General features: G+C 45.8%; 1 protein-coding gene across 1 annotated transcript in view; it reads right to left on the reverse strand.

Moving 5' to 3' along the window:
- GNAL (G protein subunit alpha L) overlaps nt 1-17849 on the reverse strand; it is a 336050-nt gene extending 318201 nt beyond the window's left edge. The window contains exon 1 of the mRNA XM_077270173.1: nt 17101-17849. Coding sequence (XP_077126288.1) covers nt 17101-17536 — 436 coding nt within the window. The 5' untranslated portion in view covers nt 17537-17849. The remainder of the gene's footprint in view (nt 1-17100) is intronic.
- Nucleotides 17850-19483: the final 1634 nt, after the last annotated feature.

A 19483-nucleotide genomic window follows, 5' to 3' on the forward strand; every position in this document is an offset into this window, starting at 1 on the left:
GACATTTAACGGCTTTAAGTTTATGATCGTGCGAGTGTCGCCCGATGGCCGTGAGATAGTGAATAGGGAGGAGTAGTGACCCGTTCCTATCTCTGAGTGAGGGACCGGAATGATTACTTCGGTTCTGAGCATGTTTTGTAAGTCTTTTAGAATAGCTGAATCTGCAGTGACGATAGTTGGTGTAATATACCTTTCTGGGGGAGGAGCGTAGAGTTCTATGTTGTATCCCCTGGAGACAATGCTGAGAACCCACTGATTCTGCGTGATCTGAGCCCATTTTTCTGCGAACCTCCGAAGCCTCCCCCCGATGCCTGTGGCGTCATAGTGATTTATTCTTGTATGCAGGGTTAAAGAAGGAACCTCTGTTCCTGTAGCTCTGTCCACGGGAGCCTCTGAAGGATCCTCTACTGGCCCGACCCTGACCTTTAGGCTCAAACTGTTTCTTGGGAAAGAAGAAGCCTCTCCGAAAGGACTGAGGACGCTTATTTTTGTCCTCAGGAAATCCTTTCTTTTTATCACTGGCTGATTCAAGGATAGTGTCTAAAGTAGGTCCAAACACTCTCTGTCCCGAGAATGGAATAGAGCAGAGTTTGGATTTAGAGGCGTTGTCGCCAGACCATGACCTCAACCACACGGCTCGCCTAGCTGCATTAGATAAGGAACTATTACGAGCTGCAAATCTAACTGATTCCGCTGTCATATCTGACAAGAAGGCCGTTGCCGATTTCATTAAAGGAAGGGAATTTAGTATATCTGCCCTAGGTGTCTTATTGGATAACTGCTCTTCCAGCTGCCCCATCCATATGTACATTGACCTTGCCACCGAAGTGGCTGCAATGTTTGTTTTGATCAGGGCTGCGGAAGATTCCCAAGCCCTCTTAAGTAATATATCGGCCTTCCTGTCCATTGGGTCACGAAGGCTAGAGGAGTCCTCGAAGGGTATAGCAGTCTTCTTGGTGACTTTCGCAACCGGGACGTCGATTTTAGGGACCTCGTCCCATAGCTTGGCTTCCTCAGAGTCAAATGGTAATCGATTTTTAAAGTCGCGGGATAGTACCAAACGGCGTTCGGCCTCCTTCCACTCCTCTAGGATCATGGCCTTGATATGCTCACTTATAGGAAATACAGTCAAATTTCGTGCCACTAGACCCCCGAACATCAAGTCCTGTCTGGACTGAGGTTTAGATGTGTCTTCTATCTGCATAGTACTCCTAACAGCATGTACGAGACCATCTGTTTCTTCAGATTGAAATAGATACTTCCTGGCTAATTCCTGATTCTCCACTATTTCACCTTCTTCCTCTGCGAGCGAATCCCTGAGCTCGGAATCTTCCTCTGATGAATAATCAGGTTCCCCCTGTATTTCCTCCCGCCTGGGACGCTTACGACCGGGTATGGGACTGGCGGGCCGAGACTGCGACAGGCTGGATATAGAGGCCTGTACTTCTTCCCTTATAAGGGATCTCATCTCGGAAAACAGGGTTGTCTGTTCATCTTTCATGACCTTGGAGGTACATGAGGCACAGAGGGTTTTGTTATAGGCTTCTGGGAGCTTAGCATGACATAAAGGACATCTGGCGCTCTTCATATTAGCTTTTCCCGATCTTTTAGCTGTAACAGTGGGAACAGCGGAGTTTCCCTTATCCTAGGAGATGTAAGATAGGGAGTAATAGGCGGGGAAATATGAGGAGGTTACGGGCTTAGGTTGTACTGCTCCAGGCAGTCTTACCCTCTCCTCGTCGATTCTATCTTCCATCGTCGCTCCTGGCAGCCGATCCTGGCAGACGGTGTGGCCACTGCAGATGCTGGATGCAAAGAACGTAGCGACCGCTCTGTACAGTGTGCTCCCATATGGAGCGTCTGCCTCCCCGCTGAATCGAACGCCACCGGAAGTGACGTTCCGCCGGCTCTGCCGATACCGGAAGTGACGCGGCTACCTTACAGCCGGAAGCCTCCCTGTCTGTAATCTCTCCGGGACTGCGTGCTCTGCAGAACGGAGGCCGGATCCTGCTGCGTCCTGAACCGAGAGCCTCCCCACCGGGAGGAGCGGTTCAATCCCGGAGTATCGTCCACTCCGGGCCTCTGGGGTAGAGGGACTCCCCTCCGGGGAGTTTCGACCCTGAGCTGCTTGACAGGGGAAAGGATTGGAAAACCGCTCGATCCCCCTGAGCTCGGTAAGCATGTGCTGCTTCTCTACGTGTGTCCCTCCGTGCAGGGACAGGAAAAACACTGAGGATCGGTGGGAGGTACCGGATATTTGAACTCTCGTGTGTTTCCTGTCCCAGCAAGGAGGAGGAGGACGTCCTCCTGGGTGCTGTCAGGAGGGACGTCCTGGAAAAGGAAATTAGACCTACCGGTAATTCTGTTTCCAGGTAGTCCCTCAGGACAGCACCATGGAGGTCGTCATTCCTTGACCTATAGCGGGACAGGATCACAGAGAGGTTAAAGGACCCTCCCACCTCCAACCTCCAGTGTTTTTTCAAAGTACCACAGAAGGATGGAAGGAAATGGTCTAAACGCGCCCTTACAAACGCGTATGTAATAAACCATTTATCGGCTTCATCTTAATCTCGAGCCATGGCGACCCAACGGACAAACAATCTGCACGAAGATTGATCCCATGCAAGCCTAAAGAGAAGCATAAGGGAGGGAACTAAGGGTGCTGTCCTGAGGGACTACCTGGAAACAGAGTTACCGATAGGTCTAATTCCCTTTTTCCATTACGTCCCTCCGGACAGCACCATGGAGAATACCAAAGTAAAGGTCACAGGATGGGTACAGAAGCCCAAGGACAAAAGTCCAAGGCAAGAACCAGGCTAGATATAGAAATGATCAGAAAGAACAGAAGAATTATAGATATCTAAAGAAATCCGCAAAGATAATCACCGTAGTGAGTGTCTGATATAGGTCTATAATGGCCAATTTCAGTATGAATGTGGTAAGCAAGGTATGGAGCAAAAACAGAGTGAAACACACACACACACACATTGTACCCCAATACCAATAATGAACCGCAGTGAATTACAGTTATTGTGATAGATACTTATAGACATCGCATCCCCAGAATAGGTTTAAAAAACCTTATTGCCCAGCAAAAATATGGTGATAGTCATAGCCACCACACAATGAGGACTGTACAGACCAGTAGGGTCTGCATGTGCTTATAACACAGGACTGTTCCTTCATCGGTCCTCCTGGGCTCAAGTTAAGTCTTGGTTACAGACCAGCTTACCGTACTACAAGGAGACCTGCAAGACAGAGGTCCTGGACTGTGAGAAGATCGAACCAATAACAGTTAGTACATGGATAATGGCAGCGCATTGGGATGTACGCACATTACTCATCCAGGAGATCACGTCTATTCCAAATCCTTAGATGTCTAAACCCCAAATAAGGGTTGGATATTATTGAAACTAAGGAATATGCCAGCTGGCAGGTAATATCCCTTGCTATTACCAAAGTCGGGCTTCTCATTAGAAGCGCTGAAAAGGAAACGTGGATCATCACTCCTGCTTTACTGATATTCTACACATATACATAACCTAAAAAGCAATCTTCTCAGTAATATTTATACACCCAGACAGCCATGAAGGGAGTAATCATACTCTATGGCTAGAGAAAAGCAGGTTTCTTCCCACCACATAGGGAGATCATGTACTGTGAGACAGTGGGACTATGGGTTCTCAACTGTAAGAGTCCTGGATACAGTTTCATTTATCTTAGGCTAGTTTTACACTAGCGTTTTGAGGAGCTGCGGAGGGCTGCGGACTTCCTCCGTGAAGCCCCGCCCTCGGCCGCACCTCCGCCGCTAGCTCCGCCTACTTCTGCATGCGGCCTGCGTACCTATCTTTAACATTAGGTACGCAGGTCGTGCCGCTGTATGAGGATGCTTCTGCATGCGTAGTTTTGACGATGCGGAGAAAAAAATAAATTGCTACAAGCTGCGTCCTACGCTGGTCGCCGCATCCTCAAAACGACGCATGCGGAAGCATCCGCATACAGCCGCATGACCTGCGTACCTAATGTTAAAGATAGGTACGCAGGCCGCATGCAGAAGTAGGCGGAGCTAGAGGCAGAGGTGCGGCCGAGGGCGGGGCTACATGGAGGAAGTCTGCAGCCCTCCGCAGCTCCTCAAAACGCTAATGTGAAACCGGCCTTAGGAGCCCTAAGAGCAGAGAGTATGTGAACCTCTGCCACCTGACACAGTGCTGCTGATTTGCCACAAGGTACCAAAGGCAGAGATGACGTCCCTGGTAAACATAATACAACAGACTTATAGGACAAGAATCTGTCTACCAGATGTTGATGAAGGCAACTAAATTGATTGCTGTATGTGGAGTTGGGAAGGATTCTTTCCTTCCACCTCGTGGGATTTTCTGCTCCCAGGACAGTAGTATGTCCTTTTATAGGATGAACCAAAAAAGACATATGTCACCTTTAAAGCTAATTATGAAAGAGACTTGCCTTTAGCACTCAAGCTAGTAGCTCACTTGAGAGATCTGTTCCAAACGGAAGAACTTTTAATTTACTAGGGGTCATTCCATGTCAAGTGAACCAATGATTTTTACCACTATATTTTTAATTCTTTTGAGATTTTGTTATTTGGTAATAGTGTGTCAGAGAATGCAAAATGTGAAGAAAAAAAAAATTCTAGATTTTTTTTTTATTTTTTATTGATTTTCAAAGTTCGGAAAAAGTGCGAATTTCGGTGTTGCCTGCCTTTACATTTCTCCCCATAACTCAGGCTAGAAAAGAGATAGAGAAACAAAATAAACACCATTCTACTCAGAACAGTACAGGCTTTCACCAGATATGTCACAAGAGTATCTTTGATAATATTTTACCTATGCGAACGCAAGCGCAAAATTTTAAAACGCATTTCCGAAAAAAACGTTTAATTTAAAAATTCCAAAAACTGCACATGTGCCTGCCATGCTCCTATTCACATCTGTACCTAAATACAAGATGGGATCATGATGGGATCATATTTTAAAAAATAAAACTATTACAGTGTCAGTTCAAAAATCTTGATTTCAGATCTGCTCAGCTTGTGGTCTAACAGTGTGAGGTCTATGTTTACCAAATAATCCATGATTGCTAGATATTACGGTATTATTTTATTATGTTACAGAGTATTAGAAGCAGGAGAGGACAGAGGAGAAGCTTTGTTAGGGCTGAGGATGACCGGGGTAGACGGTGACTGCAGAGCAGATGACAGGCCGGCAGCTCGGGTCTCCAGAGGCCATATTCACACCAAATCTTATCACCCAGGCAACTCCTCAAATGGAGGGAGAAAAATATTCTGAACATCCAGTTCATGTATTGTACAAACCAGGACTACGAAGAGGAGGAGAGATTGTTATAACATCGGTTACAGGAAGCAGAACCCATCACAGGGACTCAGCAATACCGGACTGTCATCCCATGTAGTGGAAATAAAGACAGTGACGTCCATGACGTGGTGGAAGGCGGCACAAGATCGGCAATGGATGACACAACTGGCTATGTGACCTGTGAATATGATCGGCGCTGGCGGCTACTGGACTCTCCAAAGATTGTGAAAATGAAGACGTAGAAGTGACTTTTCTGCACCTTCTGGTCCAGCGCCGTCCTTTGTGTACCAAGAAAATCAGACATTGTAAAAGTGAACAAAAATCAGATATAACTCAGGTGGAGCCGAGCACCATGACAGCCGCACATACTCTGACACAGAAGGAAACGGCCACTGCTAGTGAGCGCTTATGGGCAAGATGACATTTCACCCACTAGAAGGGACACATTGATGAGGCCAGTGTAAAAACCTACTAATTGTTTGATTAGTTCATATTTTATAGAACGAGGATTTAACTACTGGACTATTCTTCTTAAACACTTCAGAAATGACATGTTTAGTGATATAGTAGAAAAAAAATCGTTCCATGTATAAATAGGTGGTAGAAATATTGGTTCTTTTAATCTTGTTTTTAACATATTAGGATCAGACTGTATTTAGAAAACCACACTTGAGGATATGATCACCTTTTATCTTTTGGTTTGTTCAATGAATTCAGGTTGAAAATGCTGAGCAAGTTGTGTTATGATGATTAAGATGTATTTATTCTGGCACTTCAGTAGTTTTTTGTGTTTCTTTATTGTTACATATAAATGCTGAATGCAGCAAGTTGTAAATTGAAAAGAAAAAAGGAAGAAACTCACACAAACATAAAATCAGATGATTCAAGGCTTAAAAAAAAAAATACAAATGTGATAGATCCCAAGTTGAATTCCAGTACAAATATAAACAAGGACACAAATAACACACATGCATGTTTTCACAATTTTAAAACATACGTTTTTTTCAGAATTGCGCCTCAAAATTTTTAATTTGATTTCTCCAAAACAAAATATAAAGAAACATAGTCTTGTGACATATCAAATGAAAGCCGGTACCGTTCTGAGAAAAATGATGCCTCTCCCACCTCTATATCTTAATTCTAGCCCGAGATATGATAAAAAATGTAAAGCCATACCAGGCCAAAATCCATGCTTTTTCAAAACTTTAAAAATCTGTAAAAAATTAACTGATGAAGAAAAAAATTCTAAACTTTTAATTTGTAATTAACTAAAGTTGTACTTCATAAAAACAAAAAATAAAAAAAATCTAAAGACGTAAGGTAAAAAAAATATTCATATTTGGATCACTTGATATGGAATGACCCTAGGCCAATTCAAGTATAGCTGTTTGTTTGGCTAAGCCCTGTTGTAAAGAATGAAGCAACAGAAGTTGGATCTGGGTCCAAACACACGAGGACTCTATAACCAGAGTTGGGGCCCAAGATAAAATGTGAAGTGGTAGGCCGATGATACAATGTGCGGCCACGCAACAAGGCACAAGTCAGAAGTTCTAACCCAGAGGCCCAAAGCCAGAGGCCAAAAAGGCACAAGGCTCGAGGTACTATGAAGCACAGGGCCACTGTGACACACTAATGATACCCCATGAGGCACAGGGGGAACCAAAGCACTATGATGCAATATGATGCATAGAGGCACTATGAAGTACTATGATGCAATATGATGCATAGAGGCACTATGAAGCACTATGATGCATAGAGGCACTATGATGCAATATGATGCACAGAGGCACCATGATGCAATATGAAGCACAGAGGCACCATGATGCAATATGAAGCACAGAGGCACTCAATATGATGCAGAGACACTCAATATGATGCACAGAGGCACTCAATATGATGCATAGAGACACTATGATGCAATATAATGCACAGAGGCACTATGATGCAATATGATGCACAGAGGCACTATGATGCAATATGATGCACAGAGGCACTCAATATGATGCATAGAGGCAATATGATGAAATATGATGCACAGAGGCACTCGATATGATGTATAAAGCTACAGCCATGCTTGAAGGTGCCAAACAGGCCCACAGTTACAAGCAAAAGAGCAATCTCTCAGAGTTCCGGATAAATCTCCACTCTGAATACACCTCATTTGTCAGACTGACCCCACCCGAAGGAGCTAATTAATGAGCCGTAGCTGGAGGGCAGTCTTCATGGAGACAATGTGCTGCATTAACACCCTGTGTCCTCCTATGGATGGAGTAGTTAAGTTGCAAAGAAAAGTGAAACACCTGTTTATCGAACCAAATAATGGAAAACCTGCTTCCAAAAAGTCACTCTGAAGGCCAATCATAAGGCTCTGTGCAGACATGACATGCAACTAACTGAAGTCAAATCATGAGATATAGCCTGGACATGTGGCCTTATTATAGACTAGAGGTCCAAGGCCTAGCTGCGTATATGTGAAAACATACCTCGGCACATGAGGCTCTAGACACAGCTTTGGCACAAAGGCATGAGACCTAGACCATCAACAGAACATTCCAACATGCACTCACCTTTGCTGGCTCCATACCTGCTAAAAAAAAAAAAAAAAAGGGGGAGCTGGTAACGCCGAGACTCCATCATGAAGGGAAGCGGCTTCCCATCAGGAATGCTGTGTCCCATCAGGAATGCTGCATTGCTGCCAATGATTTTCTCTCTTGTGCCCGAGATCCAGGAAACCAGCCTGTTGCCTGTCTCGTTCTGCACTTCCACGTTCTATCGTGGAACGCAAGCCGACCTTATGCCCCGGCGTCCTGCTCTGATGTCAGCGGAAGAGCAACAGCCTTCTCCACAGTGCGACTTCCGAAAGTAGCGGTGGCTTGCCGGCCGGCGTCAGAGCCGAGAGCCTCCACTGCGGGAGGAAGCGGCTCTACCCAGGAGCATCATCCGCTCGCTGGTCTCTGTGGCTGAGGGACCCCCACCAAGGAGGGTTTCAGCCCTGGCCTACTTGACAGGGGAGGGGGAAGGTTTGGACGTGCCACACGACCCCCCTGAGCCCCATAGAACATCCCTCTTCTATCTTCACTCCTGGAGCAACCTCTCATACAACCATCTCCTGAAGGGACAGGAAAAACACTGGAGGGTGGAGGTGGGAGGGGCATTTTAACCTCTGTGATCCTGTCCCACTATAGGTCAAGGAAGGACTACCTCCATGGTGCTGTCTGGAGGGACGTAATGGAAAGCAAGTATTAAAGGTAGGCAAGGGTGTACACTCGTGATAGAAGAAACAGTGATATCATAGTGACATTACCAGCAGAGCCAGGAGACAGGGACCCACCACACCGATGCGCGTTTCGCTGTGGAAAGCTTCGTCCAGGGGTCGACTGTACATAGCAGGAGCTCAGTAGTGAGAAGACAAGAACAGCTGATGCAGAGAGTGTTTTATTAAGACAAGGTGCTGGAATGAGGATCTCTGTACCTACTTTATTCAACTCGCTTATGGGGCAGCATAAACCTGGTGACAGATTACCATTTTTGTGTTATCAAAGGTTTAATACTAGACAACCCTTTAAAAACCACAAAAGTCTGAGGCAAATAGTACATATTGGAACAGCACAATATCAGTGTATGTCCAGTCCTATCACAAAGCCATTAGGAGGATTTTAGCCAGCCCAGATCACAGTTAACTTTTGGGGGTAGAATTCTACCCTATTGATTTTAATCTCAGTACAGAACATTCTGCGTTGTCATTATGAAGATACATTTATATTTAGATATTCTCATGCCTTTTGTGTACATTTGGTAATATAAACTAAAAACAAAAGAAGCTGGGTTACAAATCATAATAGTGTTTGCAGCTAATTATCATTTGTGTTGTTATTTCAGCCAAGAATTAATGTTTCCATAAGACGGAGCCAGTTTCAGGTGGATTTGGCGCAGGGAAAAACTCTGTCTCTGGCTTCAAAATAAAAAGTATATAAATATTATTATACATGATTAATTTACTAAAGGTATAGCTTGTTGAAATTGTCCTTACATGGGTTTTTAGGGAGGTAGAGAGTGCTTAATGTCACTGTTTTGCTACAGGGCATCTGGCATTCCTAATTATTATAAAAGAGCCATTTCTGAAGGAGTCGGAGTGTGGAAAAATAGAGGAGTCAGAATCGGATGTCTGTTACCGACTCCACGGCCCCGCTGGAAACAAGAGGAAAAAAAACCGTGATGTCCAGTTTATTCCCCAAGATACCCAATGTCAGGCACTGCTTAACCGACAGAACATCTAAGGAGCGTCAGGGCTCAGTTACGTAAACTTCATTATTCTGTAAGCACCGCCTGACATTGGGAGAAAGCACTATTTGATGTCATTCACTTTGCCAATCCCAATCCAATGCCAGACATGTTAACACAGCAAGGAGGTGCCTGCTGCAGGTGACATTGACAGAAAGGTGTCACGATCATCCCCCAGTTTACAAACCTGAGAATTTTATCACATATCAAAAACAGATAAATTAAAAAATTGATACAGCCTAAAAGCTGGCAGGTGTAATAATAGTTTTGTAATTTAGTAGGTTTTTCCACTAAATAGATCTACTCACAGGATTGGCTCTAAATTTATGATCATTGATAATCCAATCCAATCCCAGTAAAAGGGGTTCCAAAACCCCCATTTCCAGTGATTGAACGTCCAGAAATCATACACTTATTTCATTGAAAAACCCATTCAAGACAAAAGGATATTGCACACATATTAGTGTAAAATCATAATGCAACTATTATAGTGGAAAAAAAGCAGCAACTGATCTTCTGAGAATCACCACAATAGATCCTTGATAAAAAAAAAATGTATAATAGTCACGTACAAACCACACAAAGTACTGAAAAAAAAAAAGGAAAAAAGGCAATTGGGCTGCCAAACACACAAAAAAAAAAAATGGCTTGTAAACCACTACATTGCTCATAATTTTTGTTTTTCCAATTTTGGTCATTGTTAGACTAGTGTTACCCAGTCAATTTTTTCTCATCTGCCAAAATCATTACGATTATGCTGATCACACCCTGATCAGAGTCAAATTCTCGGATGTGGAGACAGAAAAATAAAAACGTTGAGTAGAACTCATCCGATTATTATGGTCGTGTGCACGAGCACTCGTTTCAGTTAAAAACCTCACTTTAAATAACTGGATTACCATGCTGGAACTCATCTACCAGAGAGCAGATACCCAGAGGGTCTCTACCTTGGTAGACCTAGCAAGTCCTGGTCTTACAAGTACTGCCAATAAGGACAAAGAACCACAGTGTCATGCTTAATTTTGCCAGTGCACCAGTGTTTGTATGCCACAACTGTGTGAATAAAGCCTAACACAAACACACAGATGGCTTCTAGCAATAAGCACTCTGATTCAGTTTAGTCTGACTTGATCTCCTTCTGAATTGCGAGTACGATCTCATCGAATTTTGGAAACAAATGGAGCAGCACTGTGCACGCTCATGCTCGACCACTGCTCCATTCAAACTTTTCTCAGCAACGAGAAGGAGCAGAAGCGACTGATTTTTGCCTACAGCCAGGAACTACTCAGTGATTTTGGAAGTGACAACAGTAGCTCAGCCAAAAATCTCTCTATGACGCTTCTACATCGCAGCACAATGCAGGTGAATTGCATTCTCGCAAGGGCACCGTGACTGCAACAAGCAAGTCACACACACAAAAAAAAAAATCCAAGCGCTTCTAACTTTTCCCAACTTGCTTTTACATTCGTGGTCATTTGTAAAAATGCGACACCATTCACCTGCAGTAATCTGTGGATGTAGTAGCAGCACTATAGATCTTTGGCTGCATGGCCTGTGTCACAGCCAAAGTTGGCTAGATATCTATCTTCATCTTGTACACATTCCTATAGTCAATGCCTAGAGAGATTAGGAAATTAAGGGAGGTGCTGGTAGATGCCACTGATGTGTGGACAAAGTTCTGCCCACCCATGTTTGTGAAACAAGGCTATGCAGCAATCCACCATCATGGTGGGCAGTCTGGGCATCATCATTTTAGGGAAGGGGTAGATGAGTGTACAGCTTCTCGCTTCAGCCTGGAAAGCAGAGTTTGGAGAGGAAACTAACCACTTAGGCCTGTTTCACACATCAGTTATTAGCCATCAGGCATATTCCGGCGAATTTTGAAAAAAAAAAAATCATCCCATGCAAATTGTGAATAACTGATGCGAAGGATTCGTTTACCGGGCATAGAGTTTAGACAGAGAGAGAGAGAGATCCGGAAAAAAACGGATGAAATGTGTGGCCATCAGGAGCAATCTGGCGCTAATACAACTCTGAGAAAAAAACAAATCCGGTGGGAAAAAAAGCAGGTATAAAATAGTAATTTCTTCACAACCTTACAGGAAGTGGCCATTTCATTGCACGTCTCATGGAGGCAGCACTGGAACAAGATGCGTCTCATTCATTAGGTGAGCGCCACTTCATGAATTATGTGCATCTTAAATGCACCTCCGCCAGCAATGTTACGCCACTCAGTTTGAGGAATTTTCCAGGCATGGCCAAACCCTGTCCCAGTTCTGCCCATTTTGGAGGAACAGGCAAGGAAGGGCGTAAAAACATCAAAAAGCATAAATACTTAATGACATTTAAAAAGATGTTAACAGCAGAATTCTGGAGGAAACACTTTCATGAAGCAGGCCCAAAGTATCAACCTCATTATGGGCTTGTACCACCAGCAATCCAGACATTAACTGCCCCACAACACCTCCTTCTGCGAGCCTGGATGACGAGAACACAAGAGTAAGGCTACTTTCACACTAGCGTCGTGCACTGCACGTCGCAATGCGTCGTTGTGGAGAAAAAACGCATCCTGCAAAGTTGCCCGCAGGATGCGTTTTTTCTCCATAGACTTTTATTAGCGACGCATTGCGACGCAGTGCCACACGTCGCAACCGTTGTGCGACGGTTGCGCCGTGTTTTGGCACACCGCCGGCACAAAAAAAGTTACATGTAACTTTGTGTCGGGACCGCCATTTTCGACCGCGCATGCGCGGCCGAAACTCCGCCCCCTCCTCCCCGTACCTTGCAATGGGGCAGCGGAAGAATCTTAAACTGCTTCCGCTGCCCACGTCGGGCATTTTTGTCACCGTATGCGTCGGTACGTCGGGCCGACGCAGCGCGACGGCCCCGTACCAACGCTAGTGTGAAAGCAGCCTCTTTCACACTTCCGTCTTTGTAGTCCCGTCGAGATACATCGTTTTTTGAGAAAACAGGATCCTGCATTTTCTCATAGACTTGTATTAGCGACGTATTGCCACACGTTTCATCCCTCCTGCACTGGATCCTGCAGGATTTGACGGCCTATCTTATCCAAAAAACGTTTCATGAAACGTTTTTTGTCTGCAGTGGAAAAACGTTCTCTGACGCCTCCTGCGGCATACGTCATTCCTCAGAATGGGAGCCTATGGACACTGGATCCTGCGCACACTGTGAAACGCAGGAATCCAGGGACTGATGCAGTTTTTACTTCTGAGCATGTCTGGAAGCATATTCCAACCCGGGGAAAAGTCTCGCTCTCTCTCTCGTCCCGGAAATGTCTCCATTGAAAATCAGGCAACAACGTCCGTCAAAACACTGGATGCGTTACACACGTTTTTCACTATTTGCACGACGTCCGTTGATACGTCAAAACAACGCATTACGACGCCCGCCAGCAGACGGAAGTGTGAAAGAGGCCTTAGATGTGCCCAATACATTTAGACTGCGTCTCTGAATCAATGTGGGGCATCTTTAAACTGTCGTGCACCGCCGCAAAAAATTGTCCTCCAGTTAGGGACCAAAGCACAGCACTGCTGTAATTGCCGCCACTGTTTTGGTGAAAATTATGATTACTATCTCAGCTGTTCTTAGCCATGCATCCTATTGGCAAAGTTCCACGCAGTTTCCAAAAACTCCTATAAAAAATTTTTTTAGAAATGCTATTTTTTTTAATCCATTTTTCAAAATCCATTAAAATGACAAATAAGGTGGGGAAAAAAAAAACTTAACCAAAAAGGATGCTTGCATGTCTGTATGAGCGTGCAAACCTGACAAAGTGAAATACTCAATATCCTGCAGTTATGGCTGACAAAGCTAAATCCTACATTATTTTACTTACCGTAGATGTATTCACTGAAAGCATATCATTTGGGTATGTGTCTCCTTTCAACACTCTGACCCATAGAATAAAATGTATATAGTCACACGTGTTAAAATCAGGCCACGTTCACACAATCAGTATTCGCTCAGTATTTTACCTCAGTATTTGTAAGCCAAAACCAGGAGTGGGTGATAAATACAGAAGTGGTGACGTGTTTCTGTTAGGCCGGGGTCACACTTGAATGTGTAATGCGAGGAACTCGCGCATCAATGCCCGACACAGCCGCCGGCACTCAGGACCAGAGCGCTCAACTGCATAGAAATACATGCAGCCGCCCACTCCAGTCCCGAATGCCAGCGGCTGTGCCGGGAATTGATGCAAGAGACTCATGCGAGTATCTCACATTGTACACGCAAGTGTGACCCCGGCCTTATACTTTTCCTCTGATTGTTCCTCTCCTGGTTTTGGCTTACAAATACTCAGGTAAAATACTGACCAAATAATTAATGTGTGAACGTGGCCTGAGAGTGAGATCTGTGTGACTTTGAATAGGTCCTATTCTGATCCAATTTGCAGGTCAGACTCGGCCATTAAAGTCTAAGGGAATCTGTAAGGCACAGATGCAAAACATAAGGTTTCCAATTTGCTTCCATTTTGCATTTGTGCCTAACAGATATTTTGCAAAATTTTAATAAAAATGTGACTTTCACGGGGGTTTTTACAGATCTGGAAGCAAACACACTTTCAGTGAAAAAAAAAAAAACAATCTATTAGGATCCAAAAAATAAAAAAAAAAATAAAAAAAATCAGTCCGATTCTCTCGGATGGCAACACATGGTTGTACGTATCTAGCCTTAGGCTGGATTCAGAGAGCCATATTAAAACTCTGGCCTGTCATGTCTGCAGATTGTGGACGTGACGGACTCCATGTGCCATCCGCATGTTAGACAACTGCTAGAGCTGCCTGTTATTGACATGCACTAGTCTAGTCCATAAATCTACGACAGACAGAAACATCATATTTTACTGTGGATTGCAATTAAAATCATTTTCTCACATTATACCTGAGTGCCAAGTTCTTCATATAATGGACTACAGATTGGGCCTCCACTTGTGCACCTTCATTCAGGAGTCCCTTGTTCTACTCTACATGCAGGTACCCTGACTGCAGACTTGTGAATCCTCACAGCGCGCACAGTGCACACTGTTAGGATTCTGCCATGCCAGTAGCAGGTGGGTGCATGACCGCAAGTATGCCATTTTAATATATGCAGTCACATGCCAAGTAGACATGTGCGGCCTCATTCAAAAACAGTGAAGGGAGCAAGGCCGGACACACCTAGTCACGTGACCGAAGTATGCAAACCACATACATGCAATAATATGACTGCCTGCTCCCGGCGACGGAACCACAGAATCCTGACAGCATGCACTCTGCGCACTGTGAGGATTAACAAGTCTGCAGTCAAATAGAGCGACTGCAGACTTGAACCCCAAGTCTGGACAACCCTTTTAACACGAATAGGATGTTAAATAGAAAGAGTTATGACTCAAGATGTAGCTACACAAAAATTATATTTTTCAATAACAGTATGGAGAATAATGTATTCTTATTTGGTACCATATTTCCACTAAACTGTAGGATACAGTTAAAGGGATCACCTGGTCTTATGATATTAAAGACCTCACCATAGATACTACTCTCCCCACCAAATAGCCGTTTGCAGCTCCCACTGCAGCGTGAGGTAAAGGCCGGGGTCACACTTGCAAGTGCAATGTGAAAAACTCAGTCGAGTCTCTCGCCTCAATACCCGGCACTGCCGCCGGCACTCAGGACCGGAGCGTTCAGCTGTATAGAAATACATGCAGCCACACACTCCGGTCCCAAGTTGCGGCAGCAGTGCCGAGTATTGATACGAGAGACTCACGCGAGTTTCTTACATTGCACTCGCAAGTCTGACACCAGCCAAACTGTGTACACAGGCAGAACAGCACAGCTCTGTACACTATGGAGCAGATGTTCTCAACTGCTGAAGCTCAGTTACTACTGAAGTGAATGGGTTCCGTGTTGCAGTACCAATAATCGCCACTAGACAGTGTACAGAGCAGTCCTCATACACCGTATACATTCCGCCACAGCAGGAGCTGCAAATAGCTGATTGATGGGAGTCGGAGCAAAATCAATTAAAGTGGTTGTCCACTACTCAGACAAGCCTTCTCATTCCTCACATTTGCCCTTCTTAAAATAAAAACACCTATACTCACCTCTCGTGCCGATGTCATTTTCGCAGTGTCAGAATTCTCCCGGGGCTCAAGTGAGGTTGTTGTGAGGGTTACTTATCCTTTCGCTGGCGTCACTGTCCCCGTCTTTGGTTGTATCTAACATTAACAGGAAGTAACAGGAAGTCAGAGGGCAGTCGCACCTGTGACTTCCTGTTGATGTTAGAAACGTCTGAAGGCAGGGACAGGGACATTGGGAGCAGGGACAATGGGAGCAGGGACATTGGGGGGCAGGGACATTGGGGGGCAGGGCTCCTGTGACATCACAACCTCACTTGAGCCCCAGGAATTCTGACACAGCTGGAACGATGCCAGCACGGGAGGGCAGTATAAGTATTTTTATTTTGACAGGGGCAAACACTCAGATTGAGAAGGGGCAGTCCTCGTAGTGAGAAAACCTCTAAGGATTTTCCAGTAAAATAGTCATTGCATGTGGACAGATCCTATATGCGTCTTTCCGCTGTCACAGAAATATGACCTTTTATTCTTTAGATTCCAGTTAGGACATTTTGTTCCATTTTGGGAACAGAAACAGAACAAGCAATCAGTTACAGAAACAAAAGCAGAGGGGCCACAATGATTATTATGGGGTACATTTTTTTAGTCAGAACTTTTTTCTACCTTTCTAAAAATTAACAAATAATCAATGGGGCCGCTCTGCTTGTTTGCACACCCGATGTGACGGACCACTTATTCTATTTGTAGGAAAGTCCGAGGGGTTATCTGAACAGTCCCTAAGAAATGGAGGAAAATAAAGAAACCGTTAGAACTGGCGGTGAGGTGTAACGTGACAGGTCCGGGCCACCATTAGCCGCCCGCCAGGACCACAGAGAGCTCGGCCTTTCTCTTAAGACAGATTATACGCCTGAATAGTCAAAGTGAAGTAGCAAAGCACAAGGACACATCCCCGAGGATCACATTACTACAGATTTATCAATTACACACTCACCTTCCCCGAGGGAGACCCAGGCAACCAACACTGAGACACACAGATGTAGCAGAGCTAAACCGGCGCAGGCTCCTGGATATAGCGCACTTAGAATAATGCAGCAGGTTAACCCACAAAGGCCCAGGAAGGGGCTGCTACAGCAAACATAGAGTGGTGGGAAAGAACAAGGCGAGCTGCGATAACGGAGTAACAACGCCAAAATATTCTGTAGGGTGAATGCTAGAAACACAAGCAGCCAGGACTGCGATGGTTAAACCACTGCCGCCTTTTCATCTCCAATCCTGCCATTGCTGCCCATGACCCACCACCCCCTCCACTGCTGCTTGGGTGGGGTACCAGCCGTAATGCACATAGAGTAGTAGGGATGAGCCCACCCCTGAGGACTGTGGGCCTGCTACAGAGGGGCCCCGGGGTCTTACCCAGCAGCAGCAGCCGGTGTGTCTGCTTGTACTCCCTCTTCTGCTCCTTCAGCACCCGGTCTATGCTCTTGCTGACTTTCTTGGCCTCCTTCTCGGCCTCCTTCTCCTCCAGCCGGAGCTTGTCCCATCCCTTCGGCAGAGGAGGAGGATGCTGCTGCTGCTGCTGAGGCTGCTGCACTCGGACCTGCCGGTGCTCTCTGCCGTCGCCGTTCTGGAGCAGGAGCAGCAGCTGCCCGTCCGCACTGTCCCCCCGGCCAGGCTTGCACGGCTGCCCATCCCTGGGCTGGCTCTGCTCTCCATGATGCCGCAGGTCCCCGGCTCTGAGCGGCGCGGACAGCTCCGGGGGCGGCTCGCTGTCCGAGCTGGTGGCTGCATTGGAGATGGAGCCGCTGGGATCCCCGAAGAGCCGCGGCCGGAGGCTGTAGCACAGCCCCATGGCTCCGGCGAGCTACACGTGCGGGGCTGCGCCGATCAGTAGCAGCAGATCGCCTGCAGCTATCGGTAATGTGCAGGAGGCGTAGAGCGGAGGACGCAGCCCCTCGGTGACACCGAGAAGATGACAGCACAGGAGCGGAGATTAGCTCTTCAGCATCCCGCCGGGAATCCCCACAGCGGCGTGATCCGGCGACACTGATCCGACGGTCCGCTCACATTCCCAGCGTGCCATCTCGCATCTTCCCCCGTCGGGCAGAGCAGCCACTCATGCACGCACACACAGCGCCCGCCGGAGGTCACCTGACACTTCGCTCCAGCGCGGTCCTAGCCGGTCCACTCTACCGTAATGACACACGTGTGCGCGGCGCGTTAGGACAGAGCCGGGTGAAGAGCCGCAGGTGTGCGCCGCTTTACCATGGAATACGCTGATTTTTACCACGCTCGCTCTTTTCCATCATGTGCGCTCACATTTTACTACTAGGTGACGAGATGGAGAAGTGACACTGACTGGCGGGGGAAGGATTGCTACATGGATGGTCATGTGACAGGCACAGACAGGCAGCCCCCTCTGAGCTTCTTAAAGGGAATCAGTCAGCCCAACCTGACAGTATAAACTAACCACAAAAGCGTAGTCCCAATAGAAATGGCGCTTCTAATTGCTGCCTCCATCCTACAGAATCTGAAGTTTAATCAGATACGCTAATGAGGCTCCAGGTGCCCCCTAGGCGTGGCCAGAGGGCTCAGTGCACTGCTCCTCCCAGCAGCATGTCCCCGCCTCCATCCCCGGTGACTGACAGCGCTCCCCCACCTCTGCAGCCAGGCTTCCATTATAGGGTTTGCATTGTTCCCTTCCTTTCTTCCCAGAGCCATACCGTTCTCATTCTGCTTCCTTAACCATGGGAGAGCTTTGTTTTCTGTCTTCCTTGCAGGGTGACTTGTAGTTTGGAATGACGCCATCCATTATTTAATATAATGTATTGAAAAACGAGAAACAAATTCCAAGTGCGGTGATAATAATGCACTTCCGCCATAGGTTTTTTAGGTTTTGTCTTTTCAGTGATCAATCGTCAGGTTATAACGTTTTCATTATGGGTCCGGGAGAGAATAAAATGTAAATGGGCATGGCGGTGCGGTGTGATAAGAGTATAGTCAGGGTGGCTACTTTTACTTTTTTTCTGGTCAGACACATTAAAAAAACAATAATAATTAAGCGATCCATGTCTACAGCCCATAATTCAGATATGACCAGGGTCGGACCCCCAGGGGAAATTGACTCTGGGGGCCCACCCTAGAGCTATATGCAAATACCTGTTAGCCATTATTCCTGTTTATAGTGGAGCATTGACTGTGCACATACAGTATTACTGGATAACTGGGATGTACAATTACGGTAGCTTACATTAAAGGGCTTCTTTGGTTAAAACAAGTTATCACCGATCCATGGGCTCTACAGGATACGTGGTCGCTTAGAAACTGCACGGATCTGAAGAATGGGTAAGTTTTATCCCCGATAGGACACTTATCCCCATTTTGAAATGCAGCGGGAAGTGGGATGTCTAACTGGGGCTCCATTCATTCTTTTTGGGGCTTCCAGAAAAAAAAGGAGCAGCGCAGGCAGCCACTGAGTGAATGAATGGATCAGTGGTCAAGTCGCACATGACGTTCCAGTCTAATGGGGATAAAAGATTCACATTGTGAAGATTGGGTCCAAGCAGTCAGACCCCCCACCACCACCACCAATCAATATGTGATCACTTATCCTGTGGAGAGGTGACTTCTTTTCACAGGAGAACCCCTGTAAGTGCATCTCTGCAGTTGTGTTCCAAGTGTTTAATCTCTAATAGAAATAAAGAATCTTCTCCTAATTAGTATCAGAGAGAATAAATGACCGCCATACACACCACAGTCCACTATAACAACACTAATAAGATCACATACTAGGAAAAAA

Source organism: Ranitomeya variabilis, chromosome 6 (assembly GCF_051348905.1).
Source record: "Ranitomeya variabilis isolate aRanVar5 chromosome 6, aRanVar5.hap1, whole genome shotgun sequence".
NCBI lineage: Eukaryota > Metazoa > Chordata > Amphibia > Anura > Dendrobatidae > Ranitomeya > Ranitomeya variabilis.